The 20,076-nt window shown below is 40.9% G+C and overlaps 1 protein-coding gene across 8 annotated transcripts in view; it reads right to left on the bottom strand.

Moving 5' to 3' along the window:
* lmo3 (LIM domain only 3) overlaps positions 1-16,633 on the bottom strand; it is an 86,720-nt gene extending 70,087 nt beyond the window's left edge. The window contains exons 1-2 of one of the 8 annotated variants that reach the window (XM_073066180.1): positions 16,308-16,633; positions 11,707-11,920 (exon numbers count right to left, since the gene is read on the bottom strand). In XM_073066180.1, the coding sequence (XP_072922281.1) occupies positions 11,707-11,912 (206 nt within the window). In that variant the 5' untranslated portion in view covers positions 11,913-11,920; positions 16,308-16,633. The other 7 variants (XM_073066181.1, XM_073066174.1, XM_073066179.1 and 4 more) reach the window with 7 other exon arrangements.
* Positions 16,634-20,076: the final 3,443 nt, after the last annotated feature.

The following is a 20,076-nucleotide window of genomic DNA, read 5'->3' as shown; positions in this document are numbered from 1 at the left end:
GGACAGGTGTTGAAATATTGGCCCTTTTTTTGTAAATCTTATAAACTTTGAACTATTTATTTTGCATGCTATTTTAATTATCCTGCACTGGGCACCTAAGGTGGGAATTTAACCTTCTAAAAATGCTTGCAAAAAAAACTAGAGAAAAAAATTGGAATCCAATATTAAGATTATCACAGGGAAAGAATTTAAACTGTCATCACCTTGAGTACCAATGTGTGGTTAGTTTCATATGAATATAAGCCATCTGCTTAAATTCTTAATACTCTAAGGAGTATCTCTTAGCAAATAAGTGCTAAATATTTTCTATTAAAAAGGCACGATGGCATTTCAAGGATTTTAATTTACGTTTCCGGCATACTTAACATTTGTTTTGGCTGATACAGTGCATACTGTACAAACAGTATGTTACACTATTTATTCAAATTTATAAATGCCTTCTTGGCCAATATGCAGGTCAAGAACTGAAACTCATTGTGCAGATGCGCACTAAAAATCCACAAGCTGTGTTATTTGGCAGGAGCACATTTAAAATCATGGACTAAAATATTAAACAAAACATTGCATTATATCAAAGTTAAGCATGCAACTGAATGAATACCAAGCAAATTCTGCTGCCGATAAACATTTGGGAATATGAAAATAACATTTTTCATTTGAATTTGTATCTACAGGGCAGGGGACAGAATTAATAATTGCTATGACAAAATCACCACGTATCAAGGTTTACTTTGTTTAAACAATTTTACCCTAATATCAGGTCAGAAAGGTCTTCAGAGTTATGTACTGCAAGTAAATTGCAGAAAAGTACTGTGCACAAACTATCTGCACCAGGGCATTCTTGACTCACAGTTACGAAGTTTCTTGAACAAATATCTGTGACTAAAAGACTTCAAAAACTCTTCCTCAAATTACTCTCTTCCCAGTCTCAATACCTGCATGGGCATTACACTTGCTCAGTTTTTCCACTCTCATCGTAAGAGTCCGATTTCATGGATTCAAGTTCCATTCACAGCCTGAGAGCATAATCAGGACCAGGACTTCAAAGCATTGTACCATCGTTCAGAAGGAACGTGTGTTCCCAGACTCATGCCAAAGAACACGTGGGCACATGTGAATACATGCTAACCAACATTCTGGTCTGATGTCCAATCTTGAAGTTATTTTGGAAAAGTGAAAATACACAAGTCTCGTGGCTATCTTTTAACCAAACACCAGGTTGTTTATCTTGGATTTTCAAGAACTCCCACCATCCAGGCCATGGTCTCTTCTCACTACTACCATCGGGCAGGAGGTATGAGAGCCATAGGCCCCACACTACCAAGTTCAGGAACAGTTACTACCTGACAAGCGTTAGGCTCCTAAGCCAGCATGGATAACTTCACTCACCTCAACTCTGAGCAGATTCCACAACCTACAGATTCACTTAAAACTCATGTTCGTAGTATTATTTATTATTTTTACAGATGTTATCTTCATTTGCAAATTGGTTATTTGTCTGTATACGTACAGTTTTTCATAAACTATTTACTTTCTTGTAAATACCTGCAAAAGAATGAATCTCAGTGTGGCATATTATGACTTTGATAATAAATTTGCTTTGACTGTTGTTTACAGGACCTTGCTGGGCCCCAATTGGCTGCCAGCCTCTCCTAAAACAGTCACTACCTATGAAAAACTACACCACTGACCCTGGAGCTTTGGGTTGTTGAAAGCAATTAAAAAGTTACTCAAAGTCCATGCTATTCCATTTAAAATATTTCTGCAGGGATTAAACATTTTATTTCTCTTCTGAAATCATTGGCGCAGGATGTGGCTTCACAGATGCAAACAAATCAACTTGTCAGCATTCACCAACAGAACGTGACATGAAGTCCCAACCAAACCACCACAGCTCTTTACCCAAACTGCAGGCTGCCTTATCATGAACCACAAGCAAAAATTAAATTCGTCCAGTCTAGGGGGAAGCTTGCTCTTCATGCATTCTTTCTTTGAGATCAGAAAATTCTCCAAGCAAGCTCCTCGCAACTTGCTGAGCATAAAATACATAAGTGGCACATCACTGTAAAGCGAAATTTACCGTCTCGCCGTAAGAGGCATAGATCAAACTGATAGCCAGAGACTATCCCAGGGCAGAAATGTCTAATAAAAGTGGCCACAATTTTAAGGTAATTGGAGGAAAGTGTAGGAGGGATGTTGGAGGTAAATTTTTCACACAGAGTGGTGGGTGCACCTTGCCAGGCATGGTGGTAGAGTCAGATACATAGGGGCATTTAAGAAACTCTTAGATAGGCACATGGGTGATTGAAAAATTGAGGTCTGTGTAGGAGAAGGGTTAGGTTGATCTTAAAGTAAGTCAAAATGTTGGCACAACATCGTGGATTGAAGGGTATGTGGTGTAATAATCTATGTCATATGTTCGATTATGTTTAAACAATATTCGAGCAAAAATTTAATTTTGCAAAAGTAGCACGCTATTATCGATGTAATGAGCTAGTGGCAAGAGCATAATATTTTGCTAAATGTTCTTTTAACAAGCGAGTGTATCTGTCAGGAGTTACTGCTGCTTTAGCACTCAACTGATTTCACAAGGTACGAGCAACTGGGCACAAGACTATTATGGCATAGGAGCAGAATTAGGCCATTTGGCTCATCGACTCTGCTCCACTATTCAATCTTGCCTGATTTATTTATTATCCCTCCCAACCCCATTCTCTTGCCTCTTCCCTGTAACGTTTGATGCCTTTACTAATCAAGAGCAAATCAACCTCTGCTTTAAATATACCCAATGGCTTAACCTCCACAGCCGTTTGGGCAATGAATTCCACAATTCACCACCCTCTGACTAAAGAAATTCTTCCCTGTCTCTGTTCAAAAGGGATATCCTTGTATTCTGAGGCACTGCCCTCTGGTCCTAGTCTCCCCCACTATAGGAAGCATCCTCTTCATGTTCACTCGACATGCATTGGGTCTACACAAAAGACATATTTAGCATCAGGCAATACCAGCTTATTTACTTTTGTACAGGCTCCATTTCAGGAAGAAACCAAACATTAAAAGCATTCTTCCTCATCCCCTTTGAGTTAAAAAAACAAATAAATTCTGTTGAACTTGGAAGGTATAAAGCACTTTATCCTGAAAAGCAGAGCAAAGTTCTCGTTTCTTTCCAGGCTAGTCTCTAATTTCTACTCAATATGAAAAGGTTCAGCAACTAGAACTATTTGATAATGTTAATTAAATTTTGTTGATTTTAAGATTAATCTCCCTGCTGTAAATCTGTTAATTGACCAACTCTTGGACCTTGAGGCACATTCATTCTTGTCATTCCCACCCAGAAAATAAGTGGTAACATTTAGTGAACATTTGTATGGAATGTTGAACAGATGAGGATCTTCTCTGTCTCCATTGTGGTGCTGGACAACAGTGGGGAAAGGATTCAGCAGGGCTAGCATGGGGGGTGTGGCATAATTTGACCAGGAGGGCCAGAAGTGGACTTCAAGGCTCATTTGATTTGTTTAACAAGTTCTTGGTTACAGTTGCACTTTAACATTTAGTGTGCTTATTGCCAAAGCCAGGCCAGTTGCAGGCCATTTAACCAAGTACTACTGCTAACCAGCAAAGGGGTCATGGAAGGGGGCTCACGATGAGAGCCAGGTGTGGAACAATGATTGACTCACAACTTTACAGCCTGGGTGCCAAAGCTCAAAAGTTGACAGCAGATATTTAATCACAACCAAATGAGAGACCTGATTTTCGAGAGCACTCGCACCCACCAAGTTGCAGAATCAAGCAAGTTTTTCTTAAACGTACAATATTCATTTTAGGTAGTTGCCTAAAAGAATGCAGTCGAGGCTAATTTTCAGTTGAAGCATTTAAGAAAAACACACCTGGGAGAAATTCAATTTCCACCTCAGTGGAGATGAGTTGACTATTCCTTTGCAACTATGATGCTGCATACCAGAAAAAGAAACATTTACCCTTTAGAGAAAAATATCCCAAAGAAAATGTACAGCAAGAAGAGGATTGGTGAAAAGACTACAGGCAGTTTGTAAGAAAGCCCATATTGAAAGTGAAATAAGAGATTTCAGAAAGGAATTGCAGATCACTAGAACTTAACTCAATGCCAATGCATGCAAAAATTCAAAGCTCTGCGCAAGGTGAAAGGGAAGGGCCAAGTAATCTAAACAGAAGATGCAAATTGGTGCTTCTTTCCCCCCACTTTCCCTCAATGTAACATAGATCAGCAAGGACAGGCACGTATGATGAGCAGAATTGGCTGCATGTTAGGCAGAACATTGGTGGAGCTGAAATATTCACTGGACTGGATGGCTGAACATGGAAAGTTTTTGATTGGACAGACAACAAGTATGTTGGAATGGAGCAATGTTAACAGAGCAGAAAACAGAGGGGCAGAGGGTTGAAAATGCTAATTTTTGCTTTACCAAAACACAGCCAAGGAGAGAGATCCCCAGACAGTATACAAAGGCAGGTCTGCAACAAGCCCCCGTCAACTCTGTAATAGCCTGGCAAACATCTTGACAACAAGCATCTTTCCTTTGGAGAAGCGACAGCTTGTTTAACAAAGTAGCAACACCCAGATGAACTTTTACCCCACTGCTGGCCTTCTGTGCGAGAGTGCTGCATAACCATTGCACAGTGTTCATCTCCTCAAATGTATATGAAGGTAGAGTTCCGATGGCTAGTGGTGTTCCTCAGGGGTCGGTATTGGGACCACTGCTTTTCAAATTGTTCGTCAATGATTTAGGTAATGGAATTGATGACTTCCTGACAAAGTTTGTGGATGATACGAAGATAGGCGGAGGGGTAGGTAGTGCTGAGGAAGCAATACAATTGCAGCAGGACTTAGACAAATTGGAAGAATGGGCAAAAGATGGGCAGATGGAATACAGTGCTGGGAAATGTATGATAATGCATTTTGGTAAAAGGAACAATAGTGCAGACTGTTATCTAATTGGGGAGAAGATTCAAACATCAGAGGTGCAGAGGGTCTGAGGAGTCCCTTGTGCAAGACTCCCAGAAGGTTAATTTACAGCTTGAGTCTTTGGTAAAGAAGGCAAATGCAATGTCCGCATTTATTTCAAGGGGAATAGAATATAAAAGGAGATAATGCTGAGCCTTTTTAAGATACTAGTCAGGCCGCACAAGGAGTATTATCAGCAGTTTTGGGCCCTATATCTCAGTAAGGATGCGTTGTCGTTGCAGAGAGTCCAGAGGAGGTTCATGAAGATGATTCTGGGAATGAAGGGGTTAATATGAGGAGTATTTAGCAGCTTTGGGTCTGTACACTGCAATTTAGAAGGATGCGGGGGGGGGGGTGCGGGGGAGAATCTCATTGAAACCTACTGAGTGTTGAAAGGATTAGATAGGGTGGATGTGGAGAGGATGTTTCTTATGGTGGGGGTATCCAGAATTAGAGGGCACAGCCTCAGAATTGAAGGGCAAGCCTTTAGAAGAAGGATATTTTTTAGCCAGAGAGTAGTAAATCTGTAGAATGCTCTGCCATAGATGGTGGTGGAAGCCAAGCGTGTGTGTGTATTTAAGGCGGAAGTCGATAGTTTCTTCATCAGTCAGGACATTAAAGGATATGGCAAAAAGGCAGGTGTATGGGTTGAGTGGGATCCAGGATCAGCCAAGATGGAACAGACTCGATGGGCTAAGTGGCCTAATTCTGCTCCTATGTCTATGGTACGTAGTCTGCGGCAGGTGTCAAAGAAAGGAGCTTCCTAACTGTCTAGGTAAAGTTCAGAAGAGGATGGGAATGGGGTGCTGCAGATCGGCAGAGTTGACAAAAGCTGCAGAGTTCTTTTAGGTTATACTCTACCTGTCATTAAGGGTAGAAACAACCAACATGTCCTACTGTGCTTCATAATACAGGTGTTGGAAGAGCAGGATTGTGATGAAAGGTAGAAAATATATGCTGGTCACATGCAAAAGATCCCACTTGTGCTTTGAGTTCTGTTTCAGCACCGCAGCAGGGATGGAAGCCAGGTGCAGAAATTCAAAACACAATTTTTTTTAGGGGTAACATTTAAAGACTCACAGGGAGGTGGGCTGTTAGTCTGAAATGCCACAGTTAGTAGGTGGAAGCAAAGCATTGAAGATTCAAAATAACAGCAATGGGCAGTACGTTTTCAACCCACCATGCTTGGGCCAGTGGCAATTCTTAAACTATTTTGACCCTTGTCCTTCCATGTTTGTCATCAGAGAAAAGCAGGAAATAAGCAATGCCCAAGGAGAATAATTACATTTCTGTTCATATGGGATTTTTAAAATCTAGAACAATAGTCAACATGCAGACTGTTTTTATTTTGCTTTTTCTGAGGCATATGGTAAACATCAATTTAACAGTCAACAAACATAAACCAGCCTCAGATTGCCTTCCATTGAAAGGCAATGAAAAGAAATAAATTTAATTTATTTCTGCACATAAATATCACTCTGCGGCAAGAAGTCAATTCATTTGATTTAATGTGATGCATGTGGGTAAATGGGTTTAGGTGGGGAAGATGATACAGGCATCAGGACAGATAAATGGAAATGGGTTGTTAACATAAAAAAAAGGCTCAGCCAATTTGGGAATGAGAAAATTCTACTTTATGCAGTCTCATCCTGAAAGCTTCAAAAAGTACAGATTTAGAAGATCTTTACTCTCGTTTACTTTCTAGATGATGATACAGGGGAGCTTCAAAACCAGGGATGATCAGACTCTAACATAGCTTCTTTCCCCACTGTTGCCAGGCACCTGGACCAGTCAAGTGTTTCACACCCTCTTCCCAGTGGTCCTGCCATGTTCTTGAACCCTTCACTCTACTTCTTCCATGATTGCCACTTTCAGATTCAGGTTCACTTACACGCAGTGAAATGCAACATTAGCGTTAACAATGAGCACGCCCAAGTATATTCTAAGGGCAGCCTGCAAGTGTTGCCACGTACTCTGAAGATAACGTAGCATGCCCATCGTGCTTCGCGGCACAACACAGAGCACAAAATACAACATACCAAGCGACAAAGCAACCACAGCAAAACAAGCCCTGTTCCAACCTTCCACCACCCACCCTGGCACTTGCACGGTCCACTACAGATAATTTTAGTATTTCTTTTGCATTTCCTCAATTATACTTTGCACCAATGCATTGTTATTGCACTCACTGCATTGCCCTGTTGAAACTTCTTGGGAGCAACAAATTTCACTGAATGACAATAAACTAATCTCAGTCTTTTACTTAACAGTTTCATATTACAGTAATTCACTAGTTCAAAAATATTAGAAAGTAGCAGAATCAGGTTTAAAATCACAGGCGTATGTTATCTTAGAGGCAGCAGTACAATAAGAAATGAACTACATTATATATGTACAGTATATTAAATAGTTAAATTAAAAATAATAGTGCAAAAACAGAAATAATAGAAGTGAGGTAGTGTTCATGGGTTCAATGTTAATTTAGAAATAGGATGGCAGAGGGGAAGAAGCTGGTCCTGAATCACTGAGTGCGTGCCTTCGGGCTTCGGTATCTCCTTCCTGATGGTGACAATGAGAAGAGGACATGTCCTGGGTGATTGAGCTCCTTAATTATGGATGCCAACTTTCTAAGTCACCACTCCTTGAAGATGTCTTGGATACTACGGAGGCTAGTACCCATGATGGAGCTGAATAATTTTACAACTTTCTGTAACTTATTTTGATTCTGTGCTGTAGCCCCTTTCCCATACCAGAAGGTGATGCAGCCTGTCAGAATGCTCTCCACAGCACATCTGCAGAAGTTTGAGTGTTTTAGGTGACAAACCAAATCTCCTCAAACTCCTAATGAAATATAGCCACTGTCTTGCCTCCTCTATAGCTGCATTGATATGATGGGACCAGGTTAAATCCTCAAAGATATTGACAATCAGGAACTTGAAGTTGCTCACTCTCTCCACTTCTGATCCCTCCACGAGGATCGGTTCGTGTTCCCTCATCTTACCCTGTCTGATGTTGACAATACACCCTTTCATCACCATCTGAGATTCTGCCAGAATGGTTGTATCACCAGTAAGTTTATAGATGACATTTGAGCTATGCATAGCCACAGTAATAGGTATACAGAAAGTGCTTCATTATGGCCGATCCTTCACCTTTGCACCACTTTTCTGTATTAAGTTAGTATCAATGGGTTCCCTTAGTAGCTAAAAATCCATGTGCAATCAAACTCCAATCTGTTCCTATACATTGCTTTTAATTTATTTGCAGTGGCTAACAAATGGGCTGAGTGTGCCATGCTATATTCACACTGTCCATCTAACTGTTCAGATTTACATTGTATTAAACATGTTAAAATACACTTTGCTTTATATGAATACAACATTGCAAGACTGGAATGAGTTAACTATTGGATTCTGTCAAAACATTTGTTCCTTTGTAAAGTAACTAATGCTTCAAAACTTAGAGCACATTGAAATAAGTGGGCTGAGTGAAGAGTTACTAAATATCAATATACAGTAAAAAGTGAAGACCTAAAGATGGTGAAATTCAGTCCGAGTCAGAAAATTCAGAATCTAAATGAAATCCCACTCAAATGATCTTTTATCTTAATACTATTTAAAAGGTGATCAATTAAAAAAAGGTTTTAAAATCAGGTGGAGCAGAATGGGACAGCCCGTGAATAATTTGTGAACATTTTCAGCTCATTTTTCAAATCTTACGCTAAGCATTTCGAATAGTTCATCGCAGAACATTTCCAATGCATCTCAATTTTAAATTCAGCATATTAGACAGTATTTCTGCAGAATAACTTACAAGTTGTAAGTATTTGTTTTTTTTTGTTCTGAGTTTGCGTTCTTTGCAATTATATAACAATATGAGACAGCACAAAGGCAAGTTCAGTGAAACAGTTGCTGCACAGTGAAGTACTGGTCTTAATAATAATTTACTTAAATTACAATTTTAAAATTTGTTTGGTATTTGCACTCCAAATGCATTATAAAAATACTTGCTCTGCACAACTTACATAGCCAAATATAATTTTCATTCTTGTCAAATATCCAGCAGGTATCTTAATGACTAAAGCTAAACCAAATCCACCACTAGCTGAAGTAACTTGAAATAAGTCAGTTCTAGTTCATTTATTTAATTTTGACTACAAATTGTGCTGTTTGCGACCCTTCTAAAGAGCAAGCAATATGCCTCAAAGATTTGCACACAGCTGTAGGTGATTGTTGTCAAATGTTTTAATGCTTTTTTTGCGAAAAGAAAATAGAAACAGGCACTATTAGGGCATGTGGAATATCCAATTTGTTTCTCAAATCACAATTCTACCTGTCACAGGCACACAGGGACTTAAAGGGTATCAGGTATGAAACATTCCAAAAATGATGCATTCCTCCCCACCCCGGCTTATTTCATGCATCCAGCAAAACAAGGTTAATTTTGAAAATGAACACAAATTAAGGATTACTAAGGATTCCAAAATTGGTTAATAGAGGAGAATTCCACAACTTAAACACATCTATAGCGAAGGTGATATCCAATCAATACGCAACCTTGAAACGTGAGTGATTGTTCTGATACATCAAAGAAGCTTCAGTTTGATTGAAAAGCTCAGTTAACATATGGTTGCGGCAATGTAATTGTTCCCGAGGTACTCTCAGTGCAAAAACAGGTCCTACTCAGTTATTTAACCATTGTCCACCTTACTTCTCATTATGATATTAGTATTTCAGCAAATCAGAAAGCAACAAGGAGTCTGAGAGTTAATAAAATGTATTTACCACACTACAGTAGTATCCTGCCACCCAAGATGGCAGCCTTGGTGTTTTGGCATCTCATTCTAAGTTTGTTTTATTGTTCAATAATAGTGTCTGGCGATCCTTTCCCGATTCCATATTCATGGGCTGTGCTCTTGTACATTTGATGTAGTTATGCACATTTTATTCTATATCTGTACTTTAACCTCTAACTTCATTTATATATAATTCTTTATAATTGTTGAATGGTGCTTTTTGTTGCATGCCATTACATGACCAATACTCCAGAGAAAATCCTGATTTTATATATATATAGTGAATAAAGTTGATCCTTAAAAGATTCTTGATATTTTAAGTGAAGCAAGTAACTTTATCAAGGAGCAAGTGGACAGTTTACAATTTATAAGCAACTTCAGTTGAACTAGGCAATAGGGCACAACACCAGCATCTGCTGGAAATGATTCAAAGCAATAGGCACAAGTCCCCTCAACACCAAATCTCAATTTCTCCCCTGCAAATGAGCTGCTCACTAGCTCTTTTGCTGTGGTTCTGCTCAAATTTACAGCCGAAGACATGTTAAAATAATCTGAACCCGTGGCTTGGCTAATGATTGTGACATGAGGAATAAAAGCTGTTTTGTCAAGGTGGCCCTGTTCTTTGAACTACATTGAATGGTAGCCTCTAGCTACTCTGGGATGTGTTGGACACTTGTCCCGGCAGGTTAGGTAAGAAGGGTCCAGTTAACTGCAGAAGCAATATCAAAATAGATGCAGTAAGAACATTGCAGTATGGATGAATTGCTGTTTAATTAAGATACATAAATCTACAAAGATGCATTCGCTTGAAAGCAGATTCATCCTGATACGTTTTAAATTAATAGCATTGCATTATAAAGAGTGCAATGACACTGGGGGAAATTGCTGAAACAATTTCATACTTAAATATGAGCTTTTAAAAATCAACTTCTTTTAGAAGGGAAACGGAGATCATTCTGCACAATTCTACCTTCAAAATGTTGCTTTTGAACATGACATGTAACAGCCAAATGCCACATTATAAAGTGCGTAATATACAGTTAATTCTATACACCCACTCTTTCCCTCGCTCCTCTCCTCCTCCACCCTAATCTCAAGAAAAATAGCAGCCTGTACTATAATATGTCAAGCACCAGGAGAATATAGCAAGAACACAAATACTGGCCCTCTGGTAAATAATGACCCAACTCAAATACATTTTCATGTTGTCGGTTTCCTTCCAGAAGGTCCTCTAGAGGGCGGTGCAGCAGCTTGCGGGCTAGAGTTACCAGCCGTGCTCTGATGCAGAATTTTTGTGGTGGTTTAGAAAAAAATCAATTAAAAAGTTCCGAGTGGCCAAGGTTACTTTGTGGGGGGAAAAAAACTAAACACGAGACTGCGTGCATCGAGCCTTGAAAGAAGCAGTGACCTAGAATTTTTTTTAAAAAAAACTATCTCAAAACATGTATTGCTCACACTCTGTTCCAAGGTTGATTTTTTTTTAAAAAAATCTTCCCCTGCCGGATGTTGTAGCGACTGAGGACAGCGTTTCCCTTAAGACCCATCACTTTAAAGAAGTTCTGGGCGAGATTCGCGTATTGCAAACGGTCTAATTTATTTTTTTCCTGAATGAGTCAAAAAGGTCTTAAGTCAGCAAAGGGAGAATGAGAGCGACATCGGTTTCATTAGTCATGCAGGTTTAATTTCAAGGGAAAAAAAATGCCCAAAGCAAATCAATACCATTTCTTCTTCACTTTTCCACGTAATTTGCAGGACTACGCTGACGATTACTGGGAAATAAATGTTCTACTGCGATATGACCACAACACTCTAAAGCAAACTTCATTAAATAATCCTCCACTTTAAAAGTCCATCTATAATCACTCGCGATTTGTTTTGTTTTAAATGGTGGGAATGTTCCCCCTTCTGTCGCAAGTTAACAAAGTGGTACCTCAGGTAGTCTCTGCGGCAAAGGATGAGGTTGGCCTTAGTGTAGAGCGTTGAGCCCACCTCGCCCAGGCGACAATCACAACACGCACATTTTAGGCAGTCTTCATGCCAGTACTTATCCAACGCCTTGAGGAGATAGCGGTCTTTAATCTTCCGGTTGCAGCCAGCACAACCCTTCGGCTTGGTGTCTGGCTGGGCTGAGAGCATTTGTATACCTGGAGAGGGGGATAAAAAAACCAACAGGCATAGAACAGACCAGTTACTGGCGGAACCTTCAGTGTGTTCTACACTGCAGCAGATTACACTGCTAGCTTTGAGCTAATCAATTGAATATTCAATTTCCAGCTAAAATTAAATGTTCTGTGTGAAGTGGAGGACATTAAAACGAAATACTGCTTCATCTGCCGGCCGCTCTCACTCCTATATCCCGAGCTCTGGAGGAAGTGCTCTACTTAAGAGGCACGGACTTCATAAGCAGCAGCGCTGTGACCGCCTGGAAGGAGGCAGATTCAAGGGGGGCGCTGGACGATGACGAGGTGCCACCGTACCTTCCTGGCAAGGGGCAGCTTCCTGTAGAACCCTATACATGTTGAGCTGCTCCAGTCCCTCAATCTGTGCGGACCGATATTGGAAACCCTCCACTCCCCGCACCACCGTGTCGCTCGCTCACGCTCCCCCACATTCACATCCCTCACCCCAGTGTTATTAACAGAAACAAGAATGCGGCTTCGCATTGAGCACCGGGGTAGCGCGCTATGCCACAATTATTCCGGTCAGTGGATTTCGAAGCTTTTTTTTTGAGATTTGATGATTCAATGGACTAACCGCCCGCCTCGACAGAAAGTGCCCGTCCCTCTCTCATTTCGAAATATTACGGGCGTACTATAGAGAGGACTATTATACTGTAGGGGAAAAAAAAACTCTAAAGGACTCATTAGTAAGGAGAATTTCCTGATCAAAACTGCAATTACAACACAGTGCTTCTTCCACTGAATCGCTCCGCTCACAACCATTTGACAGAAACCACATTTATAAATAGAAGGGTTAGACAGGGCCCGCACAGCGCTACATTTAGCGGCGGTTAGAACCACTTTATTCCATTTAAACTGTGGTCACTGTTAAATTGCCTGGGTTCTATTGTGAGCAGACACCACGGTTGATTTCCTCCATTCTCTCCTCTTATCCCAATACCATTGAAGCACACAACCAGCGGTTAACGACAGACGGAGAGAGAAAGCGCGCCGAAACTCATTACCAGCGGCCCGATAGCAAGTTTCAATTCCACAGAATGTGCTGTTTTAGATTTTAAAAATTGTCCCCGAGCCGATGGTTAAATCTTAAAGCCGGGGACACGGGGGTAGGTGGGTAGATTTGATGAATTGGGAGTATGGGTCCCATACCCAAGAACACGCGGAAGCAAATTTAAAAAAAAGGATTTTGCCAACAGTCATCGGATCATTGAGAATTGACAAACAAAAGATTTTTTTAAGGAAATTGAAAGCTGGTGGGAAGATTGAAAAGAAACGTTCCGCTCTTTTTCAGTGGCTTAGCGTCCCCGTGGGCACACACCAGCGGACTCCAATGCAAACAAACGTCCCTGTTTCTCCAGGATCGGAGAGGCTTTTTAGCGACGGAGCTGAGAAACCGATTTTATTCTCTTTCCTCTCAGACGCAGCTGCGAGGCTCGGAGATACTGACATTTTTCCACTCTTATCAGTTTAATTACAGTTTCCATGGCAGCAAAGTGCTAGCGCTTGGCAAAGGCCAATCAGAGATTTGCAATAGCAGACCCAATTTCTGATGCAGCCAGCATACATACACACACACACACACATACAAAGCAGCCCACTTTCCCTGTTAGCACGCTCGCTCTAGGTACTAATGCCTCTGCCTCTTACCCCACCCCCTCTCCTTGAAGAATCAGAGTGAAGATTGCGAAGATTTCCATTTAAACCCGGCACCATTAAGTGACAGGGAAGGGCATCCTTCACAAAGCAATTAATGGCAGTGACAGCGAGCGTCATACTGTTAAAACACACAGAACGCTGCAGACTTGAAAAGCTCCCAAGAACTCCTCCAGGTCTGATCTTCAGGAATTAAAAAAAAAATGCCTTTGACAAACCAGATTTGCCTTACCAAAAAAAAAACTTTCTAGCATTGGCGTGACTGCGATCTCACTCCAGCCGTGTACATCTTCGCCAGAAGGATCAAGTGGCCGCTGTAGATGAAACACCAATCCCGAATCCGGCCGCAAAAGCACAAGGCACAGCGTGCGCTGCAGTCTCAAAGAGCAGCCGCGGCAATCGGGGGCGAAGCGTTAGTGCATGCGATCAGCGGCCAGACTGACGGAACCACATTAAAAAAAAACTCCGCTACTGTAATGCGCTCTCCTCCCGGCGCTGCTCTGTGGTGGAAAGATCTCCTGTGTAACTTTAACAGGGGAAGATCACTTAAACAATATGGCATCAACTTACCAGGGGACGCGAGTTGCCGATGATCAACTTATGATAAGCAGTACTGCGGGGCAATTTGTACAATAAAGAGGCCCCAGTTTTCACTTATAAATGTACAGAGCAGAAACTAAAATTGACAGAATACTTATTCACTCACCGTCCTTATTAAGGATGAAAAAAGAAAGCTCATTCAAAGACTCGGAAGGCAGCATGTACTTGCTTCCAGAGCAAGGTCAAAAGCAAGGCCGAAATACACGTCTCATAAAGTTTAAAATAATGAGGTCCTTAAGGAGCCACCAGTAATTGAGTTTGATCGCAACTCAGCTACAGGTGTTCTGTCCGGGTATCTGCGGCGTAACCTTTCCCCGCGCAGACTGGTCCAGGACAACTTACCGATCAGCTTATCAGAATTGTCCAAAACCCATTCAGCTTCATCACCTAGGAATTCAATTCTTCGCCAGCTTGATTATTAGCGAGGTAGCGCGGCTGAGAACACACACACACACAGACAAGCCCGACAAACCGGTAGCAGCGCTCTTATTACTTTGGGATATTTACCACACGAACTCACTGACCACTCGACGCTCGTGGAGCAGCAGTTTATGGGACAGATCATTCCTCAATTTCCCCCATGGTGAAATTTACAACTAGCCGCGAGCTTTGGCTGTGGTCAACCACACGCTAGTCTCTCTCTCTCTCTCTCACACACACACACACAGACAGTTCCCTCACAGAAAGGCAAAGCAACCAGAACCAACCTCTTGAGTGCGTCCAGAACCAGAGACTGTGGGATTAATGAAACCTTTCCTATTGATTTAACCGTTTTACAAAAGTGTAGCAGAGCGGAGTTGTCCTTTCCCGGTTCTCGACAGTAAAAAAAAAGCCCTCTCACCCGTTCACCACTGTTTTGAAATATCACTGTCTTTGTTAACCAATACACAGAGGCAGGGACGGGATGGAAGAAATAAGAGAAAGGAAATAAAATCAAAACAAATGGAACAGCTAATGAGGACAATTAAATTAATTATGTTCAAGGAGATGAGATTTTTTTTCAAAGCTGTATGATCTGCTATCCCTCTCTTGCCGTGACTGCTCTGTAATTTACGGGAACTGATTAGTGCATCTATGCAAATCTTTGTTTAAATCATTCAACTAATTAAATGATAGGATTATTCTTCTGCCTACAGTGACATCATTTCCCAGTAATTAGTACTCTATTTAGACCGTGGCAATAGATTCCTAATAACGCTGGCGAGCTCAAGACTCTTAACCACTTTCTCAAGCTTCTGACAAACTGCCCAAACCCGGATTATACATTGTTCTTTAACAATCTCGGAGAAGATTTGAATAAATAATATGCTATAACTACATTTGAAAAGGGGGGGGGGGGGAGAAGGATATCAATAGTTAACAGTCAGCTCAACGCCATTCATTTTCCCCTCTCCCCACCGCCAAAATGTAATGATAATGAGATGGGTCATAAAATGCTCATCTTTTCATTATGACTGAAGAAATGCATTAAAGCTGACAAGGTATTACCTGACAGTAATTAGGTTTTGTCATGAATTAAATTATTTGAATGCAGACTATCTTCCCAATCATGCAATTTTCAGGGTTTTTTTTGTTAAAAAGAGACAAAATAGCATTTCTCCCCTCTTCATAATCATATGAATTATTCACAGAAATCATCACCAAACCACACAGTTGAAGAGGCCCATCACTTGGTGCACTATACAGATGTGATCAGTGATTTACCTGCAATGAAGTACTAGTACACACAAAGTGATTTGGTGAACAAGAGATGGAATTTAATCATCAGCTGGTATTCTCTAGAAATAATAAAGAATCATACTCTCCAACCTCCACCCCCACCGCTCCACTATATCACTTTAAAAAATGTGCATTTACTCTCTGTATCAAGCTGAAAGATTGGTTTGCAACAAAGGCAAACATTTTCTTTCATCGTGGATAAATTAAGTGCTTAATTGAAGTCTTTCAAGAAAACCCCTTGAAAAGAAATAAAGAAGGCGATTGCTTCCTACTTTCAATAGCCGAATCTTCCCTGCACCAGGCAGCTTAATGAATCCACCTATTTCATTAAGCATATCTTAAACTTGAATTCGCCGCACACAACAATTAGTGAACTCACCTTAGATTAAAATCTCTGCCGAAAGGGTTAACAAAACAACACCCGTCAAGTTTTCACTTCTTTCTGCTGCACACTAATATGTTGTGTTGTCTTCCCTTTTCTCAACAAAATAAAGCAATCAGGATTTTTCGTAGGCACAAATAATAAACGGGGCGAGGCAAAAATTAAGTAAGGATTCTTCCCTTTCTTTAGAATAAAACTCAGTTTCCAAAGAAGACAGAAGGAGAGCAAATTTCTTTTCATGGGAATGACAGCAGAACCAGTTACTTTTCCCTTCTAACCGTGACAGCCAGGATGAAAGGGCCACCTGTCTCTCTTCTCTAGCTGAGCACAGAACCTGAGTGGGCCCGTTCCTTTTCCTCCAGTATTTAAGCACCTCACCAGGTCCCTAGTTAGCAGCTTCCTTCAGCTCATCCAAGAAGCTGACAAGTACTGTTAGAGGAGGCTGTACATGTTGCTCTAATGGACCTCATTAAGTTCTACTTACAGATGTTCTCTTAACATAATTGATCTGTGGTGAGTTGAGAGGACTGCAACTTATTCCCCAGCCCCCAATTACGGTTGGGTAATTAGATCCCCAACCTCCAATTTTTCACATTCACCCTTCTAACATTCCAAAATATCAAAGTATCTCTTTCTCACAAAGCCCACCCCCTCCCCCCTCCTTTTTCTGGACTGCACTCGCTCATAGTATTGACAGTTAGATCTGCTAACCTTTGTAGTGACGCCAGTTTTAATAGCACATTCAATTCACTGACAGAGCTCCATCTTTTCTTCTTCTCCTCTTTAACTTCCTTTTTATTCCACCACCATAACAAAGAGAAAAGGGAAACTAACTTTGTATAGTTTGTACTTTCTGATGAAAGCAACTGATGATAAGCCTTGGCAGGGAAAGTTCTGTTTTAATGTCTTTTTTAAAAATCTGTTTTAATTCCTCGGTTGGAAACTTTAAGGAGTAATGAAGGAGAGAGGTGCTGATCTGAAACTGTGAGAGAAAGAAATAATACTTCACACCTGGGACAGATGAAGCCAAACTAATGCTTTTATAATGCCAATCAGCCCGGCTGTTATCATCCCACTAATTAGGAAAGCAGCCTTAAACAGAAAGCACTTTGGGAAATGGTAATGCTATGATTTTGCACTTAAAAGAGGAGAAATTTCCTTTACTGTAAGAATCCTGGATTGGCATTGACAATCCTTTAACTAATAGATAAGATTTACAATGTACTTTCTTTTTTAAACAAAAAAAATGTGCCAAGGAATTTACCTAGGTACCCACAAGGGAGTCAAAGGTCACTGCACTTCAGGAAAACGGAGAGTCTTATTTTCGGCACAAGGGAAACAAAGTCACACGTGGTAAGGTCTGACGAGTGTTAGCGGCCGGTTGTCCGTTTTCACTGCTGGTCTCAGGGTCCGTGCTTTTTTCAAAAATAGATTCTTGAACCTTAAAGAGAAGAAATGGTTCTGCTTGCTAAGGGCTCAATAAGGTCATTAAAGATGACCTTGCAGCATTATGCTGCTGTGCAGGATAATCAGAGTGGATATTATTGTCTCGATTGCAGTGAGCAGAATAAAGAGTAATGTTTGAAAGTCTTATCCACTGTAATGGGGAGAAATTAATTTTACAGAGGCATATGAGCCACAGGTAGGAATGGTGTAAGGAGAAAGGCTGTGCGTTCTAGAAGCAGAGAAGCAGAGGATGTGTGCAGCCCACAACAAGAAAATCAACTGCCGGCATATACATGATCTCAATGAGGTTTGAGCGTCCACACAGGGCTGCAAATGACTTATGCCATCAGCTCCAAGAAATGTGGTATTGATTTGCAATCCCCTGTCCCGCCAACATTTGTTGAAGGTCAGCGTGGCCCAAAATCGTTATGACTTTGGGATAATACAGGCATTTGCAAGCAAGATCTTCCTGTGCAGTTCTCTGTCAAAGTGGGGGACTGGAACCTTAAAACTAGTGACATATGTCGCCCACAGCAAAGACAATACATGAGATATGCATATACACGGTGGCTCTCTCCCATTAGAATCAGAATCAGGCTTATTATCACTGGTATGTGTTGTGAAATTTCTTAATATTAAGTTATAAATGACCCCAATATTCTTTGGGGAAGTGGGGTGGAGAAAGGTATTCTCATCCATGTACCATATTTTAAGATCATTTTGTGCATTTTAATAGGCTTTATCTAGCACCTGCCTAACTATGCCTGGATCACATCTATAGCTACATAGAAAACTATAGATTAGATTAAATTTAGATACATTTATCACATGAGCATCAACACATACAGTGAAATGAGTCATTTGCGTTAACAACCAACACACCCAAGGACATGCTGGGGGCAACCTGCAAGTGTGGCCACACATTCTGGCACCAACGTGGCATGTCCATCGTGCTCGACAGAATTAGATTAGCAGTGGGTTAATGTGGGTTCCTTACAGACTGAGATAGCAGAAAGCTTACTGGAATCAACAAAGTGGCATCAAAGTAAACAACTATTTTTTGTTTGTCTTCATAGAAGATGGGAAGGATAACCTCCCAGACATTGCTTTTAGAGGACAAAGGCAAGATTAAGGGGCAGTAAGTGAAAGACAGGGAACTGAGGCAAGGAGATCCGTGGCTTGGGGTTGTCGGAAGCGGCAGTGATTGGTGAATGCAGAAAACCTTTTACTAAGAGTAGTTCTGATTACAGAGGGGAGAACAGGTCTTTGGTGATGGGGTGTTTGTGGAACAACTCTTGTAGCTCCTGGGCCTCATGGAGCAAAGCTGTGGTAGAAAGCACCCATCCTTACTTCAGGATTTTCCAATCTGCTTTCAAGGTATGAACGTAATTTAAGAATATCGACACTTCTGTGCTGTAATAAATAATGATGATGATTTGTGTAGGGCAGGTGACTGGAAAAGGCAGCTTGGGTTTAAATGGAGATATTGGTCAGGGTGTAGTTGGATGTTATGGGGCCCGTTTTCCATGCTGGATGACTCCATTTCAGCCAATTCTCTTCAAGTGCATTGCAAAAATGACCAGATGATCTGTCTTGAACTCTAAACTTTGGCCAGGTCACTGGGGATAACATTGTACTTCTTTTCAAAAATATCACCAATGGATCTTTCCTGGGGTCTTAGAGAGCTGGCGAGGCCTTGATTTCTCTCATTGGTGAATTGATACCACTAGCAGTGAAGAACTCTGTAACTACTACTTTCATATCTTGTTTTATATTTTACATCTCACCCAACACAAAGCTACCCATCTTGGAGGTTAAAATTATCCCAGGCATATTTGAATGTGCAGGTCCTGGGGATATATACAATACTTTCACACTGAGGCTATCAAGTGAAATACATCTCTTTGAAAGTAAAAGAGAGGTTGATTCCTTGGAGATGTGGACTACCTGCTGACACTTCAATATAATCTTCATACCCAAGCAGAGAAAAAAACAGAATAAAAATATAGAATAAAAAAAAATCAAATCAGTAGACTTTAGAGGTGCTAACATAATCTTTAGAAGCTTGGATCAATCAATAAAATAAAGAATATGAATCAGCGGAGATCTACGGTGTTTTACTGAAATGCTGCCTGCTGTTCTCCTTTATTCCTATATGTAGAGGCCTCAGAATGGAAGACAGGGAAAGCCAGGGGGCCTGGAGCAACTGCCAGCAACAGAATGGCCACTGTGGGCAGGGACCCAGATACGTGAGTCTATCTGCCCAGCCCTTGATGTGGTGCCTGGACAAAGGGACTGTAACATCCTGTTGGGTACGCAG

Source organism: Hemitrygon akajei, chromosome 14, assembly GCF_048418815.1.
Source record: "Hemitrygon akajei chromosome 14, sHemAka1.3, whole genome shotgun sequence".
NCBI classification, from domain to species: Eukaryota; Metazoa; Chordata; class Chondrichthyes; order Myliobatiformes; family Dasyatidae; genus Hemitrygon; species Hemitrygon akajei.
The sequence above is the reverse complement of the archived record's forward strand: the minus strand, read 5'-3'. Positions and strand labels throughout refer to the sequence as shown.